Source organism: Cyprinus carpio, chromosome A17 (genome assembly GCF_018340385.1).
Source record: "Cyprinus carpio isolate SPL01 chromosome A17, ASM1834038v1, whole genome shotgun sequence".
Classification (NCBI taxonomy): Eukaryota; Metazoa; Chordata; class Actinopteri; order Cypriniformes; family Cyprinidae; genus Cyprinus; species Cyprinus carpio.
The window spans coordinates 8,629,392-8,651,476 of NC_056588.1; the positions used below are offsets into that span (position 1 = coordinate 8,629,392).

Here is a 22,085-nt window from a genome sequence, read left to right on the forward strand (position 1 = left end):
AGACATGTTGGCCAAAGCCAAGATACAATCGCATAATCAAATTCTCTTAGTCCGAATTCACAAAAACCTAAAAAACATTTTGGTAGCAAACTATTGTATGAATGTATTGAATGTTAGCAAAACCTGACCTACACACATGTTGTACTGTACACACTATCAAGTAAATTGTAGCTGTTAGGCTAATGTTCATCTAACGAATCTAATGCTTCGATTGATCAAGTGACAACAGAGCTTGGATGTCCAAAGTATTAGGCAGTGTGTCTATGTGTGTGTCCACTTTACAGGATGAGCATGGTGCTACACTGTGATTTTTGTGCGAGAGGTGTGGGGTGTCAGACAGTCTCTTGTTCCTGTGCTTTTTGAATCAATAACCTCATTATTCTCTGTTTTCTAAATTAAATCAGATTGATTCAAGAAAAGTAAGTAAAGAGAGTTTTTTTTGTTTTGAAGGAGGAGGGTCCAGATTTGGAATTCTCACTCAAAACCTTTTCCTCTCTTCCCCTGGCCTGCTGTTAAAGATGAAGAGGCTGGTTTCAATGGTTATCACTCACTTACACGGCACTGACAGAGATAAAAGGAGGGCTATAAAAAGAGTCATGACACACACACACACACACACACATTTTTGAAATCTCCCACACCAATCTAAATCACAAACGCTTATGCACTTAATGAAACGCACATACATCTGTACCTGTAAGAAGATGTATTGGTCTTGCACTACGAGTGAGTTGGTGTCAATTCGGCCGCTAAATGGATACTGCCTACCCTCCTCTGAACACTTTTGTGCTCGGCAGGTAATATACTGCATTTCTGTGAGACACACACACAGATTTATCAACACAGGATACGCTTGTGCACAAGAACGCCTTGATCTACACCAAACAAAAAACAGATGATCAATATCTCTCTCACTCTCACTGGCACACACCCACCCACACAACAAACACAAGTCTCTCAGTCTCTCTACTAGCTATCCATCCTCACTCAGAGGGGAGAGAAAGAGGGGGTGGGAGTAAAAGTACAGAGAAAGACAGAAGGGAGAGAGCAAAGACAGAAAGAAAATAAGAGCCCAACAAAGAAACAACAGATTAGGAATATCTTTTTTATCTGTTTGAGGTATCTCTGAACAAAATGAAGAGTAGGAGATATAATGTCTTTCATAACTATTTTATATATTTTTTGTTATACCTTTTGAGATCAAATTTAAGGAAGGAGTTCTTTTTACATGGATTAAATAGCTTTAAATATCTTTACAAAGTTCATAAAGAACTTAAAAATCCATTTCAAACCTCTACTTGAATATCAATATTCTATTATCAACAAACACCATCACTGACAACTTGAAGACTGAGGACATAGTTCACACAAAAATTATATTATATTCAAGATCTGTTACTTTATCTCAAAAATCTCTCAAATCAGTTGCCCTTTCACTTTGCAACGCCAATATATCATGTTTGATAAAAAAAAAAATAATAATAAAAAAATAATAATAAAAAAAAAAAAAACAGAGGTGTCACTGATGTCAAGTATGTCTCAGTATGCAGAATGTCTTAATTGTTTTAAGATTGAATATGCTCCATGTTAAAAAAATATATATATATGATTTGTGTTTATGGCAAAAGTATAGCCACTAGCCTATGGTGATTTTAACAAATAACTTTGAGAGAATGATTAAATTTGAATTAGCACTAAGAATAATAACTCTGGTTGATAATTTAGTCTGTTTCTAATATAATATAAAAAAAGTATCTGGACTACTTTTAAGGTGCCTTTGGTTATTTTGGGGCTTGATACTGTAGCACCTGTTTACTCTCTGCTTTTACTAGTTAGAAAAGAATGTGTGATTATTGTTAAACATTTCTCGTTTTGTGTTTCAAGGAAGAAAGAAAGTCAAAACAAAATCAGTTTGATTTTTTGGTCAATACTTATACTTATTTAACTATCTATAGCAGTGATCCTCAAATCTGGCTCGCGAGATCCACTTTTCTGCAGAGTTTAGCTCCAACCCTAATCAAACAAACCTGCCTGTGATTTTCTAATGATCCTGAAGGCATTCTCTGACAAACAGACAAATTCAGACAAACTCAGGTGTGTTTGATTAGGGTTAGAGCTAAATTCTGCAGGAAAGTGGATCTCGCGAGCCAGATTTGAGGATCACTGATGTATAGCATGTGACTGATATAACAATGCAACTCAATGTGTCTTAAATGTAGAGTGTAATTTAAACCAGCAAAATCCCTGTTCATTCTGGGCACAGGCCCCCAGCAAAAAAGTCTGCCCATATTTTTTTACTCTTTTTTTTAAAAAAAAAAAAAACGGTTTTGGACATTAAAGTATATAAATTGTCTTTATCTGCAGTACAGAGTTGTTTACAAGCAGCACACACACTATAAAGAGCTGCTTCGTGTTTGAAAAGTAGATTTGCAATTAGTACATGTGCAAGTTTTGTTTTCTACAATTAACTGTAGCTAAATATCAACCTCATCCAGCATTATTTTGTTTTCTTATGAAATTTCCCATTATTGTTTCAGTGTGAGAAACCACTTCGAACAGGAAACCACTGCAGTGCGTGAGTGAATGGCCTGAATGAATCAAACTGAATCACAAACAGTTTCTGGCCTTTTTGCAAACCTATTTGACTGATTAGATCAAATGAGTCATTCATTTGCAAATCTGGCTAGCTCTGATTCTAAACAGCTGGTAGAAAACACACATGACATATAAGGATTTAGCAAGAATATTTACAGGGGCACGGTTGTATTTTAAGGGTCTAGTGACACCTCTGCCTGTGTGAATGTTTTTAAAATACAATTCACTAAATTCCTCTTCCTGTCATTCCAATTCAACTTTCTTCAGGGTGTGGCCAATTTAATTCAATTAGCAGCTCATGAATTGAAAAAGAGCCAATTTTCATTCTAAATTTTGCCCAACTCTGATTCCACATGCCTTCTTTACTTTGAAGGCACGGACAGATAAGATGGCCTATTAAATATTTCTGATGAACGGATTGAAAGAACTGGATCAAATCCTTCTTTTAGAAGAGGTTTGATTATTACCGCTTAAAAATTAAAGAAGCTTTTGCCACCATCTCCATTTCCCTGTGCTTCAAATTTAGTTTGGTGTATCACTCATAACACATTTAAATGTATTGTTGTTGTTAGACTGTCTGTAGCTTAGGGCCTGTTGTGTTGTGTCAGTCTTATATCAATAGAGTTTAATGCACAACACTGTCCCACAAGGATAAAACATAAGCGCAACAGTCTGCCAGAACCAAGCCAGAATCATTTACTATTGAATTTACTGTTGTCTACAATTCATCTGTTCATTTTTCTCTGCGACACCGGAAAAAAAAAAAAAAAAAAGCATAGGAAGCTGGGGAGAAAGTAAGAAATACAAGGTGAGAGCGATAGGAGCGGAGGAAGAGAAAAACTGAAAAAAACAGGAAAAAGAAAGACAAAAATTAAGAGGCAAAGCAGGGAAAAGAAGGAAAAGAAAGAGACTAACGTCCATTGTCAGTTCGAGCCTCAATGTGCACCAGGTCTGCCTCTTTATCCAGACCATTCAGCGCCCTAAAAATGAAAAAAGAAGAAGTCATAAAACAAAAAAGAACAGGAAGGAAAACGATCAGGAAGGGCTCCAGTGGAGAGGAGATGAAGAAGGAAGGAAAGAGAAGGAGGTGCCAGCAGGGGACGGACGGATGAATACGGTAATAGCATGAGAGTGATGGAATGATGGAAGAGGAGAGGGGAAGGATGGAGGGGTAGTGATAGACAGCATAATTTCACTGCTACTGTAGGAGACAGTCTGTCTCCAGTGAATCCTTATTGTTGCTCTGATAGCAATTAATCTCACACACACACACAGAGAGAGAGAGAGAGAGTGAGACCCACAAACCATTCTCCATCACATACACACTTTCATTTCTTACCTATTTTCACCTGTGCCGCACACACACTCACCATCATATCCTCTTTCTGAGGTTTTTAATCATCTTAATGTCTTGTCTTTTTGACATCCATATTTTCTTTTGAGACAGTTTGAACACAGTTACAATCTGATATTAAGTCATTCTTACAATCCAAAATTAAACCTTTCAGTAAAATTCTGATATTCTACCTCTCCAGAGCCCTTAATATTAAGTCCTATTTACAGTCTCAATCTCAGTTTAATATTAATCTCGGTCTGAATTAGCATCTCTCTCATTACATGTCTGATATCAAACCCCTTCTAAACTTCTTTATCAGTTCAAGTCTGACATTAAACCCCCCTTAAAATGTTGTTTTCTTGAGATCAAAATGCAATTTTCTTGCCATCTCAACATTGATCTCGACTTAAAAACGGCATGTTGCTCACCATTTCTATGGTCAGCCACAAACTGCTGAAGTCCCGGTCCCTTGAGTTGGCAGGCAATGAAATTAAAGATAAAGTTGTAGGCTCAATCTCAAGTGTCAGACTGTGATTTGGATGTGGTCCATTACTGACGGACATTGAGATATATCAGCTGGAGTGAGTTCCAGATGAAAGTAAAACCAATTTGCTCATCTATGATGCAGCATTACTATATGTACACTACCATTTAAAAATTTGAGATTTTTTTTAGAATAAATTAAAACTTTTATTTTAATGGAAGGGTGCGTTAAATTTCTCAAAAGTAACAGTAAAGATATTTATAATATTTTAAAAGTTGTATATTTCAAATAAACTTTTTATTCATAGAAGAATCCTAAAAATCCTTTTTTTTTCCAAATGTTTTTCAAAATAAGTAATTAAAAGAAAAATTAAGATAAAAATATCATTTTACAAGGTTTAATTCATTAACATTAATTAATGCATAATGAAGTAACAGCCTTTTTACAGCATTTATTAATCCAGATAATTATTCATTTATAATTTACTTGAACCTGAAATGTCACAAATGTATTGGTATGTGTAGAAATTAACATTGATCAAGATTAATAAATGCTGTAAATGTATTGTTCATTGTTAGTTCATGATACCTAATGCATTATCTGATGTTAACAAATTGAATCTTATTGAAAGTTTTATCAAAATAATACTACATTTAAACACCTTTAATAATCACAGTCGGAGTTTAAATATCTCTCTCAGTCCCAGTCTAAGATTAAAGCACTTCTCAAAAATTTCAGACTGAAAATAACCCCTCTTTCAATTATCTGTCTGAGATTCAACATCTCTCTCAATCCCATTAAGACGATAATTGAACGGGGGTTAAACATTCCTCTCAAACCCAGTCTGATACCGAAACCCATTATAGTCTGCGGTTAAACTTTTTCATTTTCCATTTTTGTAGTCACCAAACCTGACACAGCAGGGCTTCAGTGACACAAACACAATCAGAACAGTCTACAGTATGTGTGTGTGTGTTGCAATACAAACCAACAAAGAAAAGATGTATTATATATTTTTAAAAGGATGTAGAGAAATGTGTGTGTGCATAGGGACGTTAAACCCAGGGGTGAAGACATGTTGTTGGCTGTCTCCACAGCTCATCGAGTTATTTTGACTACACCCCACACAAACACACACTGATGGGATTAAAATATAAAACCTGATCAAAATTCCACACATACGCTAATATGAAGCACAGGGAAGAGAGAAGTGACATGACAGTGAGATGGAGGTAGATAGAGAAAGAGAGAAGGGAAAGAGACATGTATATAAGTTTATCAGTGTCAGTGTAGAGAGTGGGTTTAATATTGGATTAATTTTCAGTGTGTGATTGTGTGTGTGTTTGTGTGTGCATGCAGGTATATTCTTGCAGTCAGATTAATTTTCAGTGTGAAATTGCACTGTAGGCGTGTTATATGAGATTGATGACCAGTAAAAAAATTACTCCATCTGTGTGTGTGTGTGTGTGTGTGTGTGTGTGTGTGAGAGAGAGAGAGAGAGAGAGAGAGAGAGAGAGAGAGAGACTCGTACCAGTAGAATCGCCCTGGAGTTACTCTCTCATGAACAAGAATCCACTTTTTACCAAAGTCCACCGAGCTATAAAGCTACAGCCAAAAGAGAAATAGACACATTCACTGTAAGATCCCTAACTGCAGCCAACAAAGGTAATTATCTTGCTCACACTTAATTATCCACATTATCTGCTTTTAATTGTTCAGTAGAAGTAGAACCTCTTGAGGCAGTGTTTGTGTGTGTGTGTGTGTGTGTGTGTGTGTGTGTGTGTGTGTGTGTGTATACCCCTGTGTGTGTGTGTGTGTGTGTGTTCCAATTCTCCTGAGTAGGGTGAAACAGAAGACTCATGATATAGAAGTTAATATTGAACTTTTGAAAAGTGGCTCCTTCATCAGAACTGATAAGTAAACTACTTTCCACCTCCGGATCAGATAAAATCAGGATCTGAGGAAGAGGAAGAGTTATATTAGCTTGATATTTTCTATCTGACAGTTTTGTAAATCTGTATCTCTGATGCATTTCAATACACTCACCTTCCTCTTATTGGTTGGACAGACGTACAGATAGCTCAGCATCGTTCTGATCATCACTTTATCCGTCAGCTTCTCATATGTTGTCCCAAAATCTACTGACCTACAAATACATACAAAGGCCACTGATGTAATCCCCATATTTTTTTAATCTATTAATTTATTTGAAATATGGAAACACTTTACATTTCTACATTAGTTAATATAAACTAACAAAAATACCTCTACATCATTTATTAATCTTAGTTTATGTTCATGTCAACATTTATTAATACATTATTAAAAGTTGTATCTGTTAATATTATTTAATGGAACTGTAAGTATTTTTCATTGCTAGTTCAATTTAATATATATATTTAACAAGTAATGGAACCATATTAGTGTTACATTAAATTCAATTCATACAATGACTTGAATACACCTCTTTTATGATTTCATATGATTATGATTTTTTTGTGTGACTCCTGCAAAACTATGACATTAATATTTAGTAATTCATGTTTGAAAGAAAAATAAATATATATGTATACATGCCAAAATAATGATTTGTCATGTACACTGACACAAGAAACATGTACAAGAAAAATGTTACTTGATGAATACACCACGAGTCATTAAACTGAAACTTTTTTTAAATGGCGTAGTAGTTTTTCAAAACACTATGAAAGCAATAAAAAGAGTATATTTCTAGGCACTTGAACCATGTCTTTAGATTTTCCTTATTTTAATGATGTTTCCTTTTCTTTATTGTTGAAACTCGTATGTCATTGACCCACACAGACATTTGATTTCAAACAAAGCACAAACCAAAGTGAAAATACAAAAGAAAAGCTGAGGTGTGACACTAGAAGTTTCCCAAATTATATAATTTTTCTGTCCTGACTGAAAGTGCAAAAGCGACAAAAGAGACATTATGAACATATGTGATGTTGAATATACTGCTATGTGGATCAAGATTTCAGACCAGTTAGATTTCACAAACTGCTACCTAGAAGGACAGAGACAGAAACCACACGACCAAAACATCTCGTAGTGCTTCCCTTGTTGCCATCACAGCTGGTTAGAACAAAAACTTAAAAAAACATGGACATGTGGACACAGTCTTTTGGCTTTTTATTAGAGAGGCCAAATAAAGGGTTACAGGAAACATCATCGGCCACGTTAGAACCAGCATACCCCACACGAGCACTGTAACTCAACGTGTCAGGAGCACGGCGCGCCACATCTGCAGCGAAGCTGAGAGTTTTAGAAGTCATCGGCGTAATTAACTGAAGCTGTTGTGTGTGTGCACATCTCCGTTCCATCAGAACTCATTAACACCGTCTCTTCTCTAGCAGGTACGACAGCAGTCAGGAGAGACTGCTGAACTCCTACAAGTATAACATTGCTAATGGTTTTAGGCCAGATAGTTACACATTGCTGAGACGGAGAAGCACACTTGTATGTGTTGTCTGAAGCATTATCTCCTCGAGTGCTCATCTCTGAATGCGCTAAGAGTGCTCAAATTCTGACACTTTTACCATTGGATACAATTACACTGCCGTTCTGAGCTGTTGAGGTTATTTGGGTTGTGTAAGCTGTAGTGGCACAGGTGAAGAGGAAGATGGTTCTCTGAGCACACTCGAACATTGCTGAGTGCCTGCCCTAAAAAGCTCCTCTGACGTTTCCGGCCTGGTCAAGCTTCTCTCTCTCTCTCTCTCTCTCTCTCATTCCTCCAGCAGATCTGCACTGTACTCAAGGGGATATTACTTCTCCTCTCAGGACAAATACACCTGGGTATGTGTGTGTAATTTAACAATTGCATGCTGGATACTTTTAGAGCATGCATCTTTATTTTAAAACACAGGAGAGTGTAATTAACTAGCTCGTCTGAATGAGCCGTGATTTGTCTTCATATTTTTTTTTTCTCCTTTTATGCCTCCAACAGCAACATCCATTAATCATTCATACTGTTATTACCGACATCAATTACTATAGCCTGCAAGCTGAGCTTTACCATTCACCTCTTTTAATAACATGAAGCCACATCCCTCCCCCCACTACTGTCTATCTCTCTCTCTCTTTCTTCCATTCGCTCTTACTTTGTTCCTCCTTCTCTCCCATTCCTCCACTTTCCTCTTCCTCATTTCCTGTTTATGCCATTTCTGTTTGTGGAAGTTTGATAATGGCTTTCTGTTGTTTCTCACTGTAAACCCCCCCAGCTCACCTCCCTCTGTGTGACACACACCAGGCGAGGAAATCTTATCAGGGCTTGCAGCCAAAAAGAAATTAAACAAAGCCTTCCTTCAAGGTGATTGCAGTGTGTATGTGTGTGGGAGGGCGAGTGTTTGTGTCTATGCACGTGTTTGCAGTGATGGCATGATGATAAAGGATGATGTCATATTAAATATCTCCCAAAACATATCAAGCAGTCCATTTAATTATTGCAACATTGTTTGCATTGTTCTTTTAATTAAAATGGACAAAAGTCCATCCAACTATCAGCTGTACTGATGATGATGATCATGTTGCGCTTGTGGCTACAATTACACTTTAGTTCAATTCCACTCACGTGTTATTCATAGAGTTTTTGTGTAAATCACAACTTTAATAAGTGGATGAATATCAAGCACATAACTATAATAAACAGAGTAAATTAAAACAAATTTAAGATGCAGAGAGGTGGTTATAAAACTGATAATAACATGTTGTATTACTATTCAGACTGACTTATAAAGCACTTATCATTTTAGTTTTGTCCCAAAAACTTTCATTAATATTTAAATTAAATTAAGATCAAAAGAATTGTCAATTCAACATCTTTGAAACCCCACCTTAACTGGTCTGAACAGTACAGTACAGAAGCATAAAAGTAAAGGGACTATACTAGTTCACACAGAACCAGTTAACCATTAAATAATTGAGGGTCTAGGGTTTTTAAATTTAATTAAAGGTACTTTAATCACAGTGAACTTTCGATTTTACTGGGAGCCATTTAAATGGATAAAATAGTTTGGAAATGCTCAAGTGAGAAACGCCTCAGTTAAGCAGGGAATTTTTAAACAGACCCTTTCAGACAGCCAGAGAGAAATATCCCGCAACTGACTAATCTGAAACTTAAAAAAGCATACTAAAGTACGACGAGCTTCGCAGTAACTTGTAAAAAGCCAGAAAAAAAGGTGTTTTGTGAATAGTGAGGGTTTATAAATGAGTAAATGATTGTTCTCTGTGATGTGAAGTCGAAATTAATGGGGGAAAATTTTCAAAAAGTGAGCTGACAGAATGTACAGTCAGTGCTTTCTTTCTCTGTGTACAAGCCTGGCTTACACAGCTACCTTGCAGTTCTTTTCTTTCCATTGTCTATGCACTATGACAGAAAGAGAGAGAGTCGGGTCATGGTACAGAGTACTTCAAAGTACTTCACCCAGGGGCATACAGTATCAGCAATGGTTAGTGAAAGTGTTTCCGAGCAGAATTTCATCCCAGATCTTTGCCATTCATATAGTCTGGTGTACTTGCCACTAACGCACTTGTGGCTAATCTAAGAATGTGTGTTGATTTGAAATGGGCTAGAAGCATAATACTAAAACCACAGTTTTATCTGATCATTTCATTTAGGCTGGTTCAGCAGTGCTGTAGCGGTTAGAAGGATCACACCAGATAATATTGGAAGAATACATGCTTAATGTTCCTGCCCTTTTCCTAGCACTGTTGCAAAATGGTCCCTGTGCTCTCACTATAAAATACTGAGTAAAAAATATTGAGTCCTTAACACACACCCATGAGGAACAGCAAATTTTACATACAGAAGGTGTACAACAGAGGATTCTGTATTTACATGAATTTATGATGAGCTGCCCCTTATGAAAAAGAGGTGCACTTAATTCTATTGAATGTGCTTCAAAACTTAAAAGTATATTTAAAAAAACAGTTTCTTAACATACTTATGTACACTTTAAAACGTGAACTGTAATAGTGTCAAAATAAATGTTTTAAGTAAATTGTAATAATTGGTTAATTGATAATTTGTCATGCTTTAAAGTTCCATTTGATGTGTAACTAACATACTAAAGCACATGTAACATATTTGATTATAATACAGTTTTATTGTTATATAATGGGAATGTAATTATAATTGGTTAAAACTGTAGGTGCCTTATTTGATATATAATACAGTTTTATTGTTATATACTATCACAAGTAATACATAGAAATACATGTAACAAGTTTTCATATGAATTTGACAAATGTGCAATTACAAATACATTGAAATACATGCTAAACAAGTTTCAATAGAAATTATGTTATGTTACCATAAATTTCATAAAAAGATGTACTTAAATCCTACCTTAGTGGTTCAAAAAATCACTTTAAGTTAAACTAATTGCATTTAATATAAATTTAAACTATAATACATTTTCATTTTATTGCAGTTATCATGCAGGAAACATTACATTCAGTTTGCTTTTAAGTATATTATTTTAAAGTATCCCTCCTGGGATTTCTAACTTGCCTAAAATGTCTGGCTTTTAACTTTGTTTTTCTATTGGCATGCTCATACATTATTTGCAGTTATAAATACCACAACAAAAATTTACCTAAAAGATGACACACATGGTTCTTAAAATTTTATCTATCACTTTAAGTTAAACTAATTGCATTTGATATACCCACCTTTAAACTATAGAAACACATTTTCATTAAACTGCAGTTATCCATCACATACAGGGAAAATTAGTATTTGCCTTTATCCAATTTATTCAAAATAGAAAGATATATCTCCTAAGGGAAAGTATCCCTCCTGGGATTTCTAACTTGCCTAAAATGTCTGGCTTTTAACTTTGTGCTCATACATTATATAAAACTAGTGTTGTCACATACCTCACGGGAAAACTAAAAATATCTGCTTTTACCAGTCCACATTTACAAAAAGTCTCAACAGTTTACTTTTATTTTAAAGGTTACACCTGGTCTCCCCATACACACAACAAAAAATTGCTAAAACAACAGGAAAAAAGTTAGTGCATGGCAGATGCACATTACATATTATAGACTTAAGTGTATATTTTTAATAATAATGAAAAGTTAGTGCATAATAGATTTAAAACATATTGTAGAGTTAGTGTTTAATATTTTTTTATCTTTTTATAGACTTAAGGTTATGATTTGTTTTATCTATATTTTTCTTAATACTTTTCCATCATTACCTTCAGCAAGTATGAAAACAACAGGAAAACCAAGCCAAAACCCGGACACTTTAGGCAATTTAGAAATCCAAACCAGGACATGTCTGGGAAAAAGAGGACATTTGGTCACCCAATAAGTACATCCAAAAAGTTTACTTTTAATAGGTGAAATATGCTAATGTGTACTTTGTTTTCACAAGGGGTACCAGAGCACTGATGCTTAAAAGACTTTGAATAAACTCCATGGTGTTTCCATTTATAGAAGTGGGTTTACCTCCAGAGCGAACTCTCCGTCACAGTTCCCAGGTTAAAGTCGAACAGTTTTGTCAAAATAAGGATCACCTGAAAGAAAAACACGCAGACAGTTAACAAATCAGCCAGTAATCTCCATTTACACATTTCCCCAGCTACAGCGCCCTTAATGTGCTAAGCTAAATGATAAAATGTCTGTCAGGCAGCCTTGCAGTGATGGATGAGAGTAAATATCAGGTGTGAATTTTATTATCTTGAGATGACAGCAGAATAAGAGGCAATGCACTCAGAGCCAGGACAGCCTGATGGAGGTAATGATGATCAGGGGGGAAGGAGAGAGAGAGAGAGAAAGAGAGAGAGAGGGAGGGAGGGAGGAAAAAAACTGTAACTGATGCTGTACACACATACGCTAAAACACAAACACGCTCAAGCTGTCAAATGTCACACTGAAACGTGGCAGGTAAAATGCTTTTCTCTTCCCACATGACAAAACATTCTGAGCACACACTCATAAACAACAGTGAACAAACAAGCATCTGTCTTTCCACTGTGAGTTTTAACACACACACAAAAAAAGAAAGGGATAGAGAGAGACTTTGAATCAAAAGCAGACAGTAAGTGGTCCCTTTGCGACCATGTCTGTGTGAGAACACAGTCTTCAGTATCGCCTCTACACACTAATGAATATTAGTCTAAAAGGTCCAATATTTCATTTCACACTCCATGATTGTTCCCTAATGAGAGTTCAGTCAACAGGAGTATTGTCATTAACCTAAAAGAACATTGAGTAATGATTTACGAAACGGATGCAGATGCAAACACAGCTGTTATAGAAAAACCTATTCCAGCATAGTCTTTGACTTTACTAACGCCGCTATACCGGGTGCTGTTTTTGCGTATGGGTGTGTGCGCAACCTTCACTCCTCACAATGACGGGACATTTTCATCTGAGGTTAATTAACCAATCAGAAGAGGACAAACTATTAGCATATCCAAATACAGCATATCTGAAAGACCAAAACCCCAGTCAAACTCACTCAGCTTCCTGAACAGCAAAACCACCGTGATACTGGAACTAATTACATTTCCTGAAAGAGTGAAAGAGCGACAGAGAGACCGGTGTCCATGGGGCTGAAAATGAATATTAATATCAAAGTCGATGTTTCTATTCTAAATTTCTATGAGGTCAATAATATGTGCAGGGATGTTATGCAGATTTAATCACATTTGCATATGAATGGTGGGTTTGATCAGTTCATGTTCTAGCTAAGATCAGATTCAGTTCAAACATAAATGAATTACTGTCATGTTACAGTCAATATGCTGAGGTCTGTTCAGTCAAATACATGAAAAAGCTTCACCATTACATTCATCTTTTTGTTCCTCTACCTTTTGTTCTCTCTGAAATAAATGTTTCATTACATGCAAAACATGTCAACATTGTTGAAGACTTAACATTCCTGTCTTTTTCAGCTAGAGCCAGTATGTCATAAAATCCATATTACACGCTGAATCCTACAACTGAACATTTCCATTTTCCATAATTCCCATATCTATTTTATTTACTTTATTGCATTTGCCCATGAAATATGATTATCTAAATTGCAGCTTATAGTGCTGTGTATGGCCATTTTGTTGTGCTCTGTGTGATACCATGGAAACAACTCCTGCTAAGACCAATCAGTATCCATTGAAGGTTGCTCACTTGACAGCGACAACAAGTAGAGGTGAAATCAAAAACAATAACAATAACAAGAACAGATGGCATAGTACTACTAACATAGCTGATGTTTCTTCCAAAGGAAGCTGACAACACTTTATAAAGCTTTTGCAACTGAGCCGGCAAGACATATCACTTTAAGATCTGTTCCAAACTGGACATTTACTCTGGTGCCTATGAGCATTAAAAAAACATGACTAAGAGTGTACTGCATGCAAGTATATTTTCATATTGCACAAAAAGATTTACATAGTAAAAAGGCACATGCAACATGAACAACATTAACTAGCTTATTGTTTTGAACTGAATATAAACCAGTTTTTGCCTTTAAGTTACCTGCAAAAGCATGTAGTCAATTTTTTTTACATTAAAATGACATAAACAGTGTCTACTGAAAAATTATACTGAGGCCCAGTACTTAAAAATGTTGGAATAATATTTATGGAATAAAATATATGATTATATTAAACTATAATTTGATAATTCACAATATTAATATAAATTAATGTACACTATGTGTTTCAGTCCTATTCAATAAGATCCGGAAATAATATGTACCCAGTGGCTTAAATAACAATGCTTTAATTTATTAGTCTTTTTAATCATAATTAAATCAGTGCAGAATCTGTGCCTACAGAATTCCTCAGAAACTTTAGCAGAATTACAACATACATATTGCATGCTCATTTATTAAAGACATCATAAAGGTGATGATGCTTTCAGAAACTAATATAAGAGCAGTACTCTAATCACATTTAACATATTTTACCATATTTGTATAAACTCATTAGAGGTCTACAATCTGCATGTTTACCCCCTAAATAAGTACAGAACACATTTTAAAAAATTGAGCAAATTTCTACGTTTGTCCAATTCACAATAATATTAAGCGCCTTTCGGCACAAATAAGCATAATTTCTTTTTTCTCCACTGATACTATTTTCCAAGTGACAACCCTACTAAAATTATTCTGTTTTATTTATGTTGTTGTGGACCATGACATTTTGAAGAAGACTCAAGGCTATTCTCAAAGTGGACCATAAGCCTTTTAAAATCCACTCATGGGAAATAATGATACACTTGTAAACCTCAGCTTTTAAGCTATAACTTTTTAAAAGTGAAATAATATATAGAGTGGGACAGGTTGACATTTTAAATCAATTTGTTGACTGAAAGTCTTACTTTCTCCATCTTTCTCTTGAACCCATTATAGAATGTTGTAGCCTATTCTTTATTTTTTCTGAGGCAAGAATAAGGCCTGTGAGGTTTTCTAATTTCCTAACCACAGAACATAAATGACACCACTCTTGGCTTAACTACATGCAACTTGAACTGGGGAGTATTGTTGCATTGATACCAACATTTTGGCTTTAGTACAATACAGCCTCTGGCACCTCAACTAAATCAACATCTCAAAAGGGGTCATATGATGTGATTTCAATTTTTCCTTTTTCTTTGGAGTGTTACAAGCTCTTGGTGCATAAAGAAGATCTGTAAAGTTGCAAAGAATAAAGTCTCAAATCCAAAGAGATATTCTTTATAAAAGTTAAGACTTGTCCACACCCCCCTGAAACGGCTCGTTTTACCACGCCTCACTCAAGGCCTCCGGCCTCTGCTCACTCAAGGCCACGGTGTGTGATGCTGTTTCGTTGAGAAAGTGAAACTACTTTGTTTGGCCTTCCAAAAGAGGACATGACTAGAAATCATGTTTATATCATGTTTATAATGGGTTTAATGTTATTATCTCGTCGCTCCGGCCGGACAGGGCATCACAATATGTTAAGGGGCGTAACATTTCCATCACACGCTTGAGGTATTCGGCCAATCACAACGCATTGGACAGCTTTTCAGTTAGAGCACACCTCATTTTTCAGAGCGATGAACCTTGTAAAAATCAAAGTGTTTCAGAAGGCGGGGCATAGAGGAGAAACAATAATGTACAGTATGTGGAAAATAATGTGTTTTTTAACCTTAAACTGCATAAACTCATTTCATTACACCAAATACACAAAATAATGTTCTTTTTAGCAGCATCATATGACCCCTTTAAACAACAAATAAACAGCCTCAGGCAAAATGAAATGAAACTACTGTTGGACTGTGAAATAGGCCCAGTGTCAATAATTTATGATTAATCTCATCACTTCTTCCAGTTGACACATTAACGCATTTACAGTAGTTCGTTAATAATGTGTAAATGTTAGGTACAATTCTCCAATTTGTCAAAATGCACAGGAAATGGAAATTCTGAACCAATGCAAAGGTGCAATGAGTAAATTATATATATATATATATATATATATATTTTACATACAATTACATATGAAAAAGATGTTTTGCTGATTGTCTTCAGTAATGTTTGTACAATAGTACAACATTTTTTTTTTTTTAGCTTTGATGACAAATCCCACCATACCAAGAATGCATATAACTTGACTTCTGTTAATCCCATCTAGATTTGATTTGATTCAAAAGATAAATGTGTTAAAAAACATAATACATTTAATGAATCTCCCACATCAACACATTCACTTTTATGCTTCAAGTCACAGTTCCTAAAATGCCAAACTATGCTAAAGAGTGGAACATTATTGACTAGGCCAAGTAACAATATTTGCCAAATTACTTTTTTAGTGCCAGTATACCAATCAGCCTTACCGGAGAGTAAAACAGACGCTTATGATTCCCCAGAAGGTTGTCTGAGGCAAAAATAACCTAGCAAAACCATGCAAGTACTCGAGAGCAAACAGCGGCAATCTGGGACCGCAAGCACAGACAATCAAGAAAACATGAAGACCCATTTTAAGTGGTAATTTTACTGCAAATGATAAAGCCCATAATTAAAACTGTTTCCGAAACTCTACACAACAAAATCACATTAACACGGTAGGTGATTAAAAAGTCTATATGTTCTGTGTCAGTTTTCGGTCAGAGACTTTGTTTTCGAACACTCAGATGAGTTCAGTTAAAATGGTGAGATGAAATGGAACTACCTGCTCATTGTTCCAGTGGCATTCTTACAGCAATGTTCTACAGAACCCAAAGAACAACACTGAATTCTCAACTGCGATACTTTTTCTATGAGAGCAGAGAAACGTTCATTGCAGTTCTGTTCTCAAAGGAGTCATGCAGCACATTGTGACTTTTGTTTCTCTCTGGTGAACTTTGCAGCTCATATCTCAGTGTTTTTGGCACTAATTTGTTTCTGTGTACTGTAATACACCCCCTGAGTTAGCGGCAAACTGAAATTTATGCTCACAATTTGAATAAAACACAAAGGATGGAGGAATCTTTATTCTTTTAATCCAGCGATCATGAACAGACTGGGCATAATATATCAGTTTAACTCGAGTGGAATTGAAACAATCAGTTTCAGTGTGTGCTTGGAGTGTGTGGAATATTAATCCAACATTCTTCACTTTTTCATTCCCTTTTATATTGTTTCCTCCTCAATCTGTCTTCTAGTGCTCTCTGAGTATCATGTTTAGACACTGCCGTATGAATAAATAAACCTAAAGCCATTAAAATATGGAACAAAAAATGGAGGGAGGGGAATTTTTCTTTATTTTTATTTTTTTTATAAAATACAGCTGTATTATCATATGCTTCGCATGTCTGAATATAGTATAACAAGGCAGGGCAAAAATGGATGTTGAATGGAAGGGGTGCATTCACATCAGATTGAGCAGCAGTAATCAAATCTTAGACACATTTGTACTACTGTTTGTTTGTGACCGGTGGTTAATTTGGGGCTTTAGGGTATCGTACCGCTTTCACTCTAATGATAAACCATCAAGGTAAATGAAAGACTTTCTGTGTTTTGTGTTTGCAAGCATGTCAGAGCTCTCACAGCATGATTTGAAATGCAAACACTCACAGCATGAAATAGAGTTTATGGGGATAATACACACAATAGATGAATTTAAAGAACGAGTTTGTGCTTTGGGGCGAGAGACGTTTTCTCATCAGTCAAAAATGCAAAAGATGTGCGCTCTCACACACATACACACACCTAGAAAAGGAGAATACTTATTCATATTTATGTTTTATTAATGCTCACTGCTTTGCCTTAGGAAAATCCACAAATCATCGCATTGCTCGATTCTGCCTGGCTGAAAATTTCAATCATTTTCACACTTCTGGATCTTATTTTTGTGTTTATTCACCAGAAAGCCTGGGGGCCACACAGGGCAATAATAAAAACTCTGTACATTTTCCAGCTCCTTAAACATAATCCTCAAGGACACATCTCTATATGAATATACATGTGTGAATATAAATGATCTTTAAATGCATGGCTCTGAGATGATCCCCAGTGAGAGCGCGAGCAGGTGAACATATGCGGTCATATGCAACACACATACACATGCAATGCATAAAGTTTCTACTGAAAGCAGCAGCCTTCATAACACTGCCAAAAGCTGAGAGGTTTATTTTACTGCACGATATAAGTATACACATAAACACACACACACATATAAATCTTTACATGTAACCAAACTTAGATATTTTGTGCATATTTTGAGCTCCTCTTTTTTTTATGTGGGTTTTGTATTCTTGTGCTTTTTACACGTTTTCTATTGTTTATTTTGATTCTTTCTACAGCTTTGACTTCTGGTTGCAAAACTCTAGCTTCTGCCAGCATATTGTACATACAAACAAATCATAAAGTCAATCAGCTAGTACTTTGGATACTTGTTATTATTTGTTATACTTTTATTTTCTTACTTTTTAGGCAGACTTCTGAAAATGTTGTCACAAATGACCTCTTAAAACTAATTTTTGAGAAATAAAGGTTGAAATAAAGGTTCATAAATAACCAAGTAACATCTTAGTTAAAATCTGAAAATGTTTAGTAGGAATACATATTTTTAGATGTATTAGAGGAAGGTCTTCGCAAGTACACATGTACAATTTAGCTTAACATACATATGATTAATGAGTGCATGTGTTACTGATGGCTTTATCTTGCCCAATGTAATGATTAAATGCAGTTAAAAACGCTCCGTTTCCACCTAAAGAAATATTCTGGACGACTGTGACATTCTGCTGATTACCACAGAAATTAATTTAGACTTTCAGAGATTACTTCAGAGATTTGTTTCTTGGTTACAAATGCAAAACACAAGTGCCCTTATATACTTATATCTATGCAGTCATACAGTTTTTGAATTGAACTTTGAACATTAGAAATACGCATATTTCTTCATACAGTTTTTACAAGTGTAAGTGCTTTAAAAAAACTTGCTTCACACTTTAGTAGAATGATTCCATAGACTTTTATTGTTAGTACATTATTAAACACACTAATTTTTGGTAACACTTTATAATAACTGCACGCTATTAATCATTAGTTAAGCATTAGGAAACAGTTAATTCATCATTTATAAACCATTAATAGACATTAATAAGCAGTTTATAAATACAGATATAAATGCGTTATACTTGATTTAAAAGCATATCTATAATGTATTTAATAATTGTTTTTTCATACTTTATTAATGATCAATTTATCATTTCTAAATGAAGTATAGCATTATTTACACACCAGTTATAAAGGAGTTGTCAGTGGTTCATAAGATCACTTAGAAATTGTAAGTAAATGATTAATAAACTATTTAAATGTGCATTCATACATCTTTATTATTCAGACATAGTTATAGTTACTTAGAGTGTTAATAAATGGTTTATTAACATGTATTTCTACTGTAATTCAGGGTTAATTCAGGTAGTTATAAAACATATGTAGTTGTTAGTTAACTATTTTTGTGAGCTCATCTAAAGTGAGGGACTATTTATGCCTTGTAAAGCATTTACAAATGAGATTTAAAGGCTGTTAATATTTCTATGTTCTGTATCACTGTGTTGTGTGTTTGTTTCCTTTTCCTGTTTAGAAGATAACTGAGCCTTTAAATATCCTATATAAATGCTTTACAAGGCATAACTAGTCCTCACTTTAGATGAGCTCACATAAATAGTTAACTGACCAGTACTAAATGCTTTATAAATACCTGAATTTACTACATTTACTTACAATTTCTTGTGATCTTATGAATCACTGGCAACTCCTAAATTAACTGGTTTGTAAATAATGCTATACTTCATTGAGAAATGATAAATTGATCATGAAATAAAGTATGACAATAAAGTTATTAAACACATTATAGATATGCTTTTAAATCAAGAATACAGCATTTATATCTGTATTTATAAACTACTTATTAATGTCTATTAATGCTTTATAAATTATGAATTATCTGTTTACTAATGCTAAATTAATGATTAATAGTGTGCAGTTATTATAAAGTGTTACCTAATTTTTTTCTATTTAAAAACTTAAGGGCAAATCAAATCATTATTTTTTAACCTTGTGAGACGCGGCAAAACATTTTAGGAAAATTTTTTTATTTTTTCATGCCATTACATTGTTTAGAGCATTAAATTTAAAAAAAAAATAATAATAAATATTAACAATTAACAATTATATTTTACTCATAGATGCTACGTCCTTGGTAGAGGACATCAGTACTCAATTTAAACGATATACTAAAATAAAAAGACATGAATGAACATGCATAGGCAAAAACAATTGATTTCATTTTTTTTTTTTTTTTTTTTTTTAAATCACAAATAAATTTTTAGTTTTCTTTTTTTTTTTTTTTTTAAGCTTTGTTTTGTGTATAGTTATTTACTATGTTATGACAGAATGATTTGATATACCATTTTTCTTTATGCAAAATGTGTGTAAAATGGCCATAAACAGGTTTTCTCATTATATATAATGTATCTGTAAACTAAATCTAATTTGCATATTAATATGTTTTTGGGGCAACATGTAATAAAAAAAAGAAGTGTAATAATGGGAGTAATAACTGACAAGATTTTCATAATTATATATAATATTTCATAGGAATATTGAAATATAATTTCTTTCCCTATTCATTTGTTGTGTCTCCCAAAATGCATAATAAACATGCTTTTATTCCTGGTGTCCTCAATAAGGACATGAATGAAATCAACGTCCTGTTTCATAACAGAAAGTCATATTTTGATTTGAAACCCCATAACTTTTTCCTGAGATGTTGATTTATGACACACAGTTTAAAAAATTGTCAAATTTAAATGATAATTACAAAATAACTTTCTAGTGACTAAAAAATAAACCGTAAACACCAATAACATTCTCAGATGAACCAAACCTGACATGTGAGCCAAGAAAAACAAATTATAGTGATATTAAACTAGTGTAGTAGAGTTATTCTGTTACATTAAAAGTGCAAGACTACTAATAATACAAAGATAAAGCAAGATATTTTGTCTAAATTGTGTTCTAAAGTTACATAAACTAATGAACCTGTGAATGGACAATTAAAGGAAACTACTTTAACTGGCTACTTAAAGGTTAAGCTAAGTTGGTGGTTTTTTTTTTTTTTTTTTTTTTTTTTTAAAGCCTAAGTTAAACCAAATAGCTTATTATTATAATTCTCCTAACTGTGGGTCACTGGCATTTTGGAAAATCAAAGGAAACTGCACCCCCTGGCTGTGTAAACTAGTCTAACAGAGCCTAAATGTAATGTTTATCTTTGCCAATATATTTAACTGAAACAACAACAAAAAATGAGCAAAGAGAAAGACAGACCATTTATTTTAAAATTCCCACTGAGGAGAAACTGAAAGATGCTTGGAGCACATCATGTGAAGAATGAGCAAAAACAAATGTGAAGAAAAAAATGAGAAATGCTTTGTTTTTTGACTTTTAAATAATAATAATAATAATAATAATAATAATAATAATAATAATAATAATAATAATAATAATAATAAATGTTAAATATGTTAGATGAACAGTGAGCTGTTTAGCTCCTTGAAAAATCTGCTGTGAGATTATTGGCACATATAAAGCGGTAAATATTCATGGTCCTTCTCCATACAATGTTAAACAGAGGTTTTAGTCATTTTTTAAAAAGGATGTAGCCTTTTAGAGCAGATTTATTTTTCAGACCTGCGACAGAACAGTAGCGCAAGCTGCCACTGGGGTTAAAGGGCTAGAAATATGAGCGAATGTTTTGCCATTGAGGTAAAAATAGATTGAACTGAGCTGACATCTGAACAAAGTCAAAATAAAGAGAGTCAGACTAAAACAAAAAGGTTGCATCATTAACATTAAAGACACTCAAGGGTTTTAACTTTGACTTGAACGTATCTAAACACAAATTCTGTGATGTCACTTCCTTTCTGTGTCAGAACTGGGTTATAATAGCTTGCACTCTAAATATCGAGTGACCTCTATGTTATGCTATTTTATTTTGATCTGACTTCCTTTGTTTTTTTTGTTCACTAGCTTCCTTTGCTCTTCTCTATGTCTTTCACCGCAGTTCTCTGAAGTCTGGATACCCACTCGACCTCTGTTGCCTCTGCCTTTAATTAAAAAGACATAGAGACAAGCTGACTCTCTACAGACCAGTAATTAGACACACACACGGACACACA

At 34.3% G+C, this 22,085-nt stretch overlaps 1 protein-coding gene across 1 annotated transcript in view; it reads right to left on the minus strand.

Moving 5' to 3' along the window:
- LOC109106647 (VPS10 domain-containing receptor SorCS3-like) overlaps positions 1 to 22,085 on the minus strand; it is a 55,901-nt gene that overhangs the window by 25,654 nt on the left and 8,162 nt on the right. The window contains exons 2-7 of the mRNA XM_042773859.1: positions 11,898 to 11,965; positions 6,462 to 6,561; positions 6,214 to 6,372; positions 5,947 to 6,020; positions 3,511 to 3,575; positions 695 to 813 (exon numbers count right to left, since the gene is read on the minus strand). Of these exons, the coding sequence (XP_042629793.1) occupies positions 695 to 813; positions 3,511 to 3,575; positions 5,947 to 6,020; positions 6,214 to 6,372; positions 6,462 to 6,561; positions 11,898 to 11,965 (585 nt within the window). The remainder of the gene's footprint in view (positions 1 to 694; positions 814 to 3,510; positions 3,576 to 5,946; positions 6,021 to 6,213; positions 6,373 to 6,461; positions 6,562 to 11,897; positions 11,966 to 22,085) is intronic.